At 34.4% G+C, this 10682-nt stretch overlaps 1 protein-coding gene, 1 long non-coding RNA gene and 1 pseudogene across 3 annotated transcripts; all 3 read left to right on the forward strand.

The window, feature by feature from the left end:
• Window positions 1-806: 806 nt before the first annotated feature.
• Window positions 807-3090, forward strand: LOC113334739. 2 transcript variants are annotated; one of them, XM_026580948.1, is made up of 4 exons: window positions 807-975; window positions 2316-2381; window positions 2526-2684; window positions 3016-3090. In XM_026580948.1, the coding sequence occupies exons 1-3, from the start codon at window positions 847-849 to the stop codon at window positions 2646-2648; spliced, it is 318 nt and encodes a 105-aa protein (XP_026436733.1). In that variant the 5' UTR covers window positions 807-846; the 3' UTR covers window positions 2649-2684; window positions 3016-3090. The 2 variants fall into 2 exon arrangements, with proteins under 2 accessions (XP_026436733.1, XP_026436732.1); XM_026580947.1 differs by lacking the exon at window positions 3016-3090 and having other exon boundaries at window positions 2526-2740.
• Window positions 3091-5851: 2761 nt separating this feature from the next.
• Window positions 5852-7149, forward strand: LOC113334678 (annotated as a pseudogene).
• A 1-nt stretch (window position 7150) lies between these two features.
• LOC113334481 lies at window positions 7151-7817 on the forward strand. The gene is made up of 3 exons (XR_003352835.1): window positions 7151-7180; window positions 7565-7627; window positions 7768-7817. It is a non-coding gene; the product is annotated as an uncharacterized LOC113334481 (long non-coding RNA).
• Window positions 7818-10682: the final 2865 nt, after the last annotated feature.

The following is a 10682-nucleotide window of genomic DNA, read 5'->3' on the forward strand; positions in this document are numbered from 1 at the left end:
CAAAAACAAGGCATGTGTACCCAAGGTAGTCAATTTCGGATTTCGGATTGTCTCGGTCGACACCGAAATACTGGTACAACTTTGTCTCGGGGAAATTCCGTTTTAAAATTTCGGTAAAATCTCGGTTTCATATTATATCCTCTTATCGATAATCACTTAAAAGAAACATAGTATTAGTAAATCTGGTTGTTCACCTTCCTCATCATCAACACCAAATAATAATTTTAGCTCAAGAAATTCAAACACAACAACAAGCAATAATACTAGTGAGTGAATTAATCTTTTTAATTTTTGTACGTGAGATTAGTCCGCTCAATTTAAAAAGAAAAAAAAATCCGGCCAAGACAAATCAATTCCGACCTAAAAACGCGTTTCCGGCCGAAATTTTCGCAAAGATTTCGTCCGACCGAAATTAACAAAATCGTGTCTTCTTGGACCGAAATCGACTACATAGTGTGTACCCATACTCATAGGCAATAATGTAATTTGGATACCAATATAAACGTTCTCCTGACCAAAAAAATAAAAAATAAAAAATTCTCCCATCTGTTTGTACATCTGTTAGTCACTAGTTAATACCAATCCCTTACCTAAACTAGACAAGACACGTTTGTCGTTTGGCATTATCTTTGTAATAGTGGATGACAAACCCACCCTTACTGTGAGGGCATATGTACTGATATTCACGAGGGTGAGAATGTAATTGTAATAGCCAATAGACATTCTCAAAATTGAATTAGACTCTATTTGGAATATAGAAACCAGTCTGGATTTGGAAATCAAAAGAAAAAGAAAACTTAGGAATAAAAGACAACTGAAATTTGGAAAAGTGGAACCTATAAAACGATGGATGAAGCAGAATTTGTCGAGGAGCAGAATTTCTTCATCCATCTTCTTCTATTTATAGGTTTTCTCGCGGAGCAGAAATTTGTTTATTGCGTTGATTGTTTTGGTAATCCGTGCTTCTTCAAAAAGGTATTTGTTTCTCTTCATAATTGGTTGATCCCTATTATCAATTTGGCAGAATATATGTGTGAATTTGATGGGTAACCTAGACACAAGATCAATTGGTTAAGTTCAGCTATCATGGGTGACCTAGAAAAAAGATCTTGATTATCAATTTGTTTTTTTTTTTTTTTTTGTGGAAGCATGCTTATGAGAGTCTTGAATACCAGGTGTTTTTTATTTTACGTGAATTAGAATACTTTTTTTTTAATAAACCATACTGTTCTTATTATCAAGGGAGATCATGCAGAAAAATATTATGCAAAAATGTTTAGATCCTATTGTTAGTACATTCAACTCCCATACATGAATTATACGGTATTCTTACCAAAAAGAGAGAGATTTACATGATATTTTGTCTAACTTTGAAGAGAAACTTCAGCAACTTCCCATACATGTCGCTCCTCTCTCTCACCTAATTTATTAGGAGATAAATTTGTTCCTCAAAACGCTCTCACCTAATTTATTAGGAGATAAATTTGTTCCTAAAAATACACGGAAAAAACTCAATATTAGGTGACACATACTCTTAAAACTAATCTAAAAATCAGGAAACATACAAATCTTAATAAGAAGTTTGGTGTGGATGTCTTCCCCTGTGTCTTGCTGTACAACCTGCGGGATTGAGCCCGCCCAATGTAAATCATTTCGATAGGACAAGTCCAAGAGAAATATCCACCGCTCAGTAAATATCGGACTACACATTTGACCAAGATCCGCTATCGATAATTTTTATGCAAACCTTTTTTCTTCCTCTCACTTTTCTCTTGTTTTGGTATCTCTTTCTCAATATTTGGTCTGGTATTTCTTCATCAATCGTAAGAAACAAAAATAGAAAAAAAATTAGAGGGAAGAGTTCTAGTAGAGCACACCAATAGCAAATTAGGTGATGCACAACTTTCATTAGATGCTTAGCGTGTTCAAGTTTCTTAATCAATGGTAGATTTTCCACAAATTTCGTCAAATCTCATCTTTTAGTCTGTATTAATCTCTAATAAGGGTTTTTATTTCTACCAGTTGTCTCATCTTCTATCGATTCTTCCTTAGGGATTTGATTTATAATCAGGGTTTTGATTTCGAACTGTCGACTCTTCCTTAGGGATTTGATTTATAATTAGGGTTTTTATTTCTAATTAGGATGCCGATTTCTAATAAGGGTTTTGATTTCTTCCTCGGGGTTAGGTTTTCAGAGTACATGACTTCATCGCTGCAATTCGGTGGTTGGTATATTTGCGTTTGTTCAACTTTTCAATTTGTTTGTTTTATTGGTTTTGTTTTACTGATTTTGTGTATATTTTTTTTTAATTCAGGCACCAAAGAAGGAGAAAGCTCCACGACCATCTTCAAATCCAGCTAAATCTGGTAGTGGATTTCAGGTAATATATTGAAATATACTCATGTGTGCCAGATAGTTATTATTTCTAAAATTTATGCTTCATGAGAGCTGGGTGTTGTACATTTCTGGTTTCCTTAGACATGCTTTTCTTTGTAGACTTGATCAAAAATTCAACTGATTGTAGTTGGTTAGGTGGCTGCGAGATCGGAATGGGGATGTAGTTGGAGAAGAGTTGGTGTTATCGTTAAGCTGTTGCAACAATCTAATGGAAGCCTTTAATGTAGTTTTGTGTGTGAGATGCGGCTAAGGCATTCAAAGCTTATGTCAACTTCAGCACAACTAGGTGAGCTATTTGTATTTTAGTATGACAGTTGTCCCTGTTAAAGCATGTAACTCTACATCGGCATCATCGGTTTGTTAACGTCCCTATTGATATCAATGTTCATTGTTCAATGCACCTGTTAGGCTTTTTTTTTATTATCAGATGGGTGGGAAGGTCTCTAGTCTCATTCACCTAGGTACTTTAGCAATAACTGTTCCAGATTTCGTAAATGTTTGGTGATCATTGTGCAGTCAAATGTGCATTATTATTTGAATTTCAAAAGCACACTTTTTTATTTCATCTTTCTGTTCTTTGTTCCTTGTCAATTTACCCACTTTATTTCTCTTGCAAGAATTCTTTCCTTGCTCGATTAGGCAAACAAGGAAAAGCAGTGCCTGGAAGCTAATGATGGAGGATATGTGGATGAGTGCTAACGGTAAAGCTATTGCTGGTACCAAATTTGTATATTGTTATCCATGTTCCCTTTCTATTTTCTATTTTAGGTTCATTCTAATATCCAATTGTTTTCATGATTGTAGATGAAAAAGTTTCATTAGTAACCGGGAATACCTCGGTTGTGGATGAAGGACCATTCACCCCCTCCGAAGGAAAAATCCACTGGTGATGGACGTGAGTTCATCTATAAAAGCGTTGCACTTATAGATTTTGCACAAGTGCATTCCTACAATGCAAAGGAAAATTACTCCAAACAGTAAGCCAGTACAACCTCATCAGGCTCAGGTCTTCACAACCGAGAAGAATGAACCCAAAGTGGCAAGAAAAGAAACGGAGACCAGAATGATGACTGAAACCCAAGTTATGGAACTAAGTTTTGTAATAACTTAAGTTCAGTCGAACAAATGTAAGTATCATATGTACTATTTAGCTATCCGAACCTTTTAATACTTCTGATGATCGATTTAGCCCTGCATTGAGGGTTAGAAATAAAAACGTGAAGCAACTAATATCCTAAACCGTGCTCTTTGAGTTCCAGGATATGGATGAAGCATCAGGTAATTGTTCTCTTGTGAGCCTTGCAAGTTTTCTTGGTTGTCTCAGGATGATATGTTGATCCTTGTGCCCCATCTCTGGATAACAATTGACTATGCATATCAGACTTGTATGAGGTGTGATTGACTCTGACAGATTTTTAGTGCACTTAATATTCATTCTTTGTACATTTAATAATCGGTCAATTTGTTAGTGCATATCATACAATAGGGCTCTATTACTTGTCCCAGCTCCGGAATTGGCTTTAAGATGTTCCTGCAATGCGCAGAGGTATATCATAGTTTTTAAAAGAAGAGAATCCGGAAGATGCAAGCAGATTTGGAATCCGGAAGATGCAAGCAGATTTGGTATCCAACAAGATATATGGATTCAAATGTTGAATCAAATGGACCTGGATGAAGGGTTTCAAGTTATGAATATAGTATTTTAATTTTTTAGTGTTCAGAATAATACACAAGAGATTTAATTTCTAGATGAATTTCAATTTTTGCTGTTTTTCTTTTTGTTTTGTTTTTAGGTTGTTTGCCATAGTAATGGTAATCTCATATTTAAATATATGGTTTAATAAAACTTAAATTCAATAATTATTTTAGGTTGTAGAGACGAATAATTTTGTCTTTGAAATTCTCTTCTAAGCAAAACAAGTAGTCCTTAATAAAGTACTCAGGGACGAAGAATAAAATTGTCTGAGAAATTCATTTTCTAAGGCAAAATTAATTGTCATTTTTTATAATATTTAGAGGCGATTTTTTGGACGGAAAGTATTTGTCTTTGAATAATGCATTTCGAGGCAAATTTGAGTTGTCATTTATGGAATATTTTGGGACAAAACATGTTTCTTTTGGAGGCAAAAAAAATGTATTTGAAAGTTCGTTTTAAAGAAAAAATGAATCGTCTTTAATAAATAATTTAGAGACAAAATAAAAAGTTTTGGAGAGGAGGAATTTGTCTCCGAAAATTCTTTTTAAGGAAAAAAATTTGGTCACTAAATTTGTTTTGTTGGAGACGAACAAGTTATTCTCCAAAAATTCGATATTCAGAGGCTATTTATATTGTCTCTAACTAAATTAATTAGAGACAATTTTTTTGGTTTTTGATAATAACTATTAAAGACAAATTAAATTGACACAAAATTTCACCTTTGAGACAATTTTTTTGGTCTTAAATAGTTATCATTAAAGACAAATTAAATTGACACAAAACTTCCTTTTTTGAGACAATTTTATTGGTCTTAAACAGTTATCATTAAGGACAAATTAAATTGACACAAAACTTTCGATTTTGAGACAATTTAATTGGTCTTAAATAGTAATCATTAAAGACAAATTAGTTTGTCCTTGAATTTACATTTTTGCGACCAAAAAATTGCCCGCCAAAAATTGCTTTTCGGTGGACAATTTTTTGGTCATTAAAATATCTTTCGCAGACAATTTTATTTCGTTGGTGAAAGAGACTTTTATTGACAATAAATTTTTAGTTGTTAATTAAGTTTTCTCGTGACCGTTCATAATTTTGTCGCAAAATACTTTCCCAGACGGGGTATTTGAGACAACTTCGCGACAAAAAAAAATCCATCTCAGAAAATATTTTGAGACAAAAAAAAGGGGATTTACGGACAAACTTTTTTGCCACTAAACGTGTGTTTTGTTGTAGTGTTTGAACTAGCACAAAGAGAAACACACAAACTTCTCAATCCGTATGAACATCCTAAAGTTAATCTACATCGTCGCTTAATTTCTGCAATCTGTATGATCATCCTAAAGAAAATCTACACCGTCCAAATCCTTTTAGATAAAACATCAAAAGTAAATCCTTTCACTTACGTCTCATCTCTCTCTAATTTTCTCCGCCTCCCTCACTCGGAAGGAAACCCTAACTCACAAAATTCACTTTTCTCTTTCACTCTCTATGTGCAAAAACTAGTAGATCGATTATATCTCTGTACAAAAACTAGTAGATCGATTAATCACAATTTCTATAATGGTTAGGGTAGATTGGATTAGTACTGTTTTGTTAATTGCTTATCAGGAATTAGTACTGTTTTGTTAATTTGTCTCAAGTCTCAAGAAGAAAAGGAAGTTCAGTTATGGAGGTCAATTTTGGCGACCGAATCGTTTTAGGGTTTTGAAATCGATCATACTTGTGAAATTATAGTTTACTATTCGGAGGAATTAAAGAGAAATCATGGATGGTAAGATGGATTTCTTCCCCTAACTCTCAAATTTTCTTCGATTTTTTTTTTCAAATTGTTTTCAGTTTTACTGTACAATTAGTGAAGTTGAATGTTTGTATGCTTAAAATTGATGGATCTTGTTTGGTTTTTGTTTCAGTTGATTCAGAGCCAACAATGGAGGAAACCATTTTGGTAGGTGATGATTTAATGACAGGACCACCATCACCTATCATACCTCCAGAAATTGCTTCTCATGTTCTTGAAGGTGTTGAAACTTGTGATGGGATTCTTAAGAATTTCTTCCTATGTAAGTTTATTTAAATGATTCTGTGAACTGTTTATAATTTTGATTTTTTTTAGGGGTTTAGGGTTTAAGGCTAATTGCAAATTGTCTTTCTATAGGTTTGCAAATCAATGATATTGAACCATTTTGACAAGATGAGATTTTATATACAAACAATGTGTCGATAAACGGGTGAGGGATTTATGTTTTTTGTTCTAAATATGTCTTATTATTGCTTTGTTGAGGTTTTTTCAGTTCATATGTAAGTGAAGATTTTGAACACTGGTTTGTTTTGGTGTGTGGATTTGTTGCAGGATAAGATACTGAGGCAACGGCTTCGAGAGAGTGAACATAAATTGGGTCTTTCAATGCCATTAGATGATGCCAAAGATAGAGCTACTCAACTTCAATCAGAGGTCACATCATTGGAGAGGTAAATCTCTTAAACATGAGATATGTGATGACAAAGATCTTATGAGGTGTCTAATAGATGCACCACCATGCGTAATTACCATTGAACAGTATGTTAAACCCTCTTGGAAAGTCAATCCGTTGAACTGTAACATAATTTTCCAGTCATATCAATGTTATTTGTCGCTAACATGTCAGTGCTAAATGAAGCTATGGGTCTCAGTTTTGACCTTAAACTCTCTCGGCTGATTAGTATCCATCAGTTGCCCACTGAGGCAGAAGAGCATAGTTTACTCTTTACCATGATTACTTACATTTGTTCAAGAATCGTACTTGGTGCCAGGCTTAATCAAATATTTTTACAGGCGCTTAATTCTTGCAAGTGGAGCTGAAGAGATGGAGTTTGCATGGACGCCTTGAAGACACTAAGTAATTGTTATTCTCCTCAATTTATCTAACCATCGTCTTTTGAAGTTTGTTTGTTGGGGTTGACCTCACTTAATGTTTGCTTGTCGGCGTTGATCGCCTAATTTTACTTGTTTTGGGTTCTCTGCAGAAAAAGATTAGACTCTTTAAAGCAGGGAATGGAGAACAGAGAAAATAAGGAAGAGCCAACAAGTTCAACCACCACTAAGAAAGGTTGGTTCTCTTGATAAAAACAGCCGACAAACTGTGTTACAGAACTCATTGAATTGTTATTCCTTGTCAGAAACTTGCATAGATTTTTTCACTAGCCATGTAAGCGATAGCTTTTGTGTTTATTTGGACATTCTACGTCTCAATGCTAGCTATAAAAAGTTCATGCTTGAAGTTAATATGCAATTAACATTACGTCTAGGTGGAAGATAAATGAACAGTGCTGGGTTAAGTTTTCTATCTAAACATACTTGGTCCTTCCAATTTGTAAAAGAAGAGCGGTGTTATGTGCATCGAAGTGTATTTTCATTTGGCAAAACTGAACTTCCTTTTCTTCTTAAATTAACAAATAAAATTTACCATGTAATATTGGATTTTTTTTTGTAGTTTGATTCCTTACCTGGCTGGGCTTGATGCTGCTTCCCTCTCATTTGATTCAAGGACTACAAGGTTTATAGGTTTTCCTTGATGTATTTGATTTGTTATTTTTCGTTCATGTCAAGGTTCATAATCTATTTTGTTGTTTTTTAAAATCTTTAGGAATTCTTTTGCTTTAAAAACTCATATTGTGCTTGTTCTGTTTTTATTAGTCTTGGCGAATGCGGTGCTTGGTTATTCCAGGAGACAATACACAATTGCATAAGTAAGTATGAATTTTTATGGCAATCCAGAAGATTATTGGTTGAAGTGAGATTGAGTTGGATTAACTATTAAGCAATCCGGATGTTTATTCTAGTGTGTTTATTGAATCCCTTCCCCCTCAAATGAACAGTTGGTGGAAATAAAAATCAATTGAAATTGCTTTTATTTTTATTTTTATGGTTAGACATATATGTTACATCCTAAATATCTTTCTTGCTACATGTACTGTTACTAGCTTATGATCAACATAATGAGAATTCCAAGACTAAGAAGAAGAGTAGGAGGAGTACTAACTAAAGCTTCTTATCAGTACCGTGAGGAACAAGGAATCGAGAAGTAATATGTGGAGTAGCAAGAGAATGAAGACTGCATTGCATCCTTGTTATTAAGAGAAGTAGTGGAGATAGTTTTGTAGTTAAAACGTTTTCTTTTGCATGTCTTGTAGAGTTGGTGTTTTTGTAGAGTTATGCTCACCTCTTTCCTTGATCATGATATGAGACGTTTAACATATTGATAAAAGTAATTGAAATCAATTTTAATTGTGAGATTAATCTATATCAATGGTTATTAATGAGTCACTGGTCATGTAAAAAGTTTTTTTATGCGTGTCTGATAATAGAGATGAGCATGTTGCTACAAATTCAAAGTAGCTATAAGTTATGAATTCGACACGTTAGGAAAAATTAGTGTGGCTCTAAGGTAACTGCAACTCATGAATTGGCCATGATGAAATGAATTTTGCGTGTCCAATTGATGACAAAGGCCACGGATAAAATAAAATTCACGTGACTTTAAGGTAAACTTTAGCCACATATAATCAAATCGTATGTCTATAAGGATCTTATGTCCATGGTGATAGTGAAAATGCTTAACTACAAAAAAATGAGTACCATATAGACACGGTTTCAGAGTTATGTCCATGGTAAATCATATTTTATAGCCACTCAAAGTTTATGTAGCCATAGGGATACCTTTTTGTCTCGGCACCTGATGCCACATTTTTGGAGTGAAAAAAATCCATGACCAAAAGCCTATGGACACGGTGATTAAGTGTGTCCAATGTGAAGATTTGTACTAGTGCCATTCCTCCCATACTCTTGGGCTTGCACACACCAGCAATCCACGCCTTGGGATAAACACCTTTTTTTTTTTTTTTCCATTTTCATCTTTCCCCAAAAGAAATATCTCTGCAGCTGATCTATCTTGTTCATTATAGCAATTGGAACATTAAAGTAATTCCTTTGATATAAAGCCACAGTGTTAGAAGAAGCATGTATTAAAACAAATTTACCAGCAGTAGAGGCTGTTTTGCATTTCCAATCCTTAAGCTTAGCTTCCACCTTCTCAATAATTTTTTGAAAGGATTTGAATTTAGATACATGAGTAAACAAGGGAGACCATAGATACTTATCATTGAGAGAGATCCTGTTTACCCCTAGGATTCTAGTGACATTATCTATTGTGTTCTGATGGGTGTTCGGGCTAAAGAAAATGCCCGATTTTTCCAAATTTGTAAGTTGTCCGGAGGCTTTGCTAAATTCATTTAAAACATTAAAAATATTTTCAGCCTCAACAGACTTAGCATTGCTAAATACTAACAGGTCATCAGTAAATAACAGATGGGATATTGGTGGGGCATTGCACTCACCTTTATTCCATATAAAAGGTTGTTATCTTCAGCATTAGAAATAGCTCTCGAGAGCACTTCCATGCACATGATAAAGAGATATGGGGATAGAGTATCGCCCTGTCTTAGCCCTCTAGTGGCGACAAATTGCTCACAGGGCACACCATTTAACAAAACATCTACAGAGACAGTACTAATACATTGATGCACAAGATTACACCAAGTATTGCTGAAACCGAGTTTTTCCATAATTTTGTTTAAGAAACTCCATTCGACCCTGTGAAAATATTTTGACATGTCGATTTTGATCCCCATCAAGAAATCATTTCCACGTTGAGCTCTCATTGTATGAATAAGCTCATGAGCTATGAAAAAATTGTCTAATATCTGTCTACCTTGGATAAAAGCTGCTTGGTATGGAGATATTATGTGAGGAAAAAAACATTTCATTCTATTTGATAGAATCTTAGACATGACTTTGTAAATGGTATTACTTAAGATGATTGATCTATAATCACTAGCCGTTTGTGGGAAATCAATCTTAGGGATCAGAGATATGAAAGTAGCATTTATCTCTTTGAGAATGTACCCCGTGGTGAAAAATATTTTCACCATGTTATACACATCAGTTCCCACCACCTCCCAGTTCTTTGAAAAAACCTAGGAGTAAAGCCATCAGGTCCTGGGGACTTGTCCGGCTCCATAGAAAAAACAGTATTTTTGACCTCTTCCATGTCTGGGATCCTAGTAAGCCGAACATTATCCTCCTCAGTAATTTGTTGTTTTATGCAATCCAAGTAACTAGTGTCAGTGACAGGATTAGAAGTAGAAGCAACAATTTTGAAATGGCTAGTAATCACAACCAACACTCCTTCACTCCCCTCTACCCAGTTCCCATTACTATCCTTTATAGTCTCAATTCTATTTCTTTTATACCTATTTACAGATTTTCTATGAAAGTAGGCCGTATTTTTATCTCCTAGTTTTATATCCTGTTCTCCACTCTTATCTTTCCAGAAATTTTCTTCCACCTTAAACCAATGTTCTACCTCTCCTTCTAGCTTTCTTATTGTTTCACTTCTGTTTATGAGTTGTGTGTTATTGGTAGCATTCATGAGAAGTTTTTTGGATTTTGACAGGTTGGTTTTGATGTCTCCAAAAGAAGTTCTATTCCATATGTTAATCTTTTTCTTGGTGTAGCTGAGACGCTTGACCAGTTTGTATTGATTGCTTCCA

The sequence above is a fragment of the Papaver somniferum genome, unplaced genomic scaffold, assembly GCF_003573695.1.
Source record: "Papaver somniferum cultivar HN1 unplaced genomic scaffold, ASM357369v1 unplaced-scaffold_137, whole genome shotgun sequence".
In the NCBI taxonomy this organism is placed as follows: domain Eukaryota; kingdom Viridiplantae; phylum Streptophyta; class Magnoliopsida; order Ranunculales; family Papaveraceae; genus Papaver; species Papaver somniferum.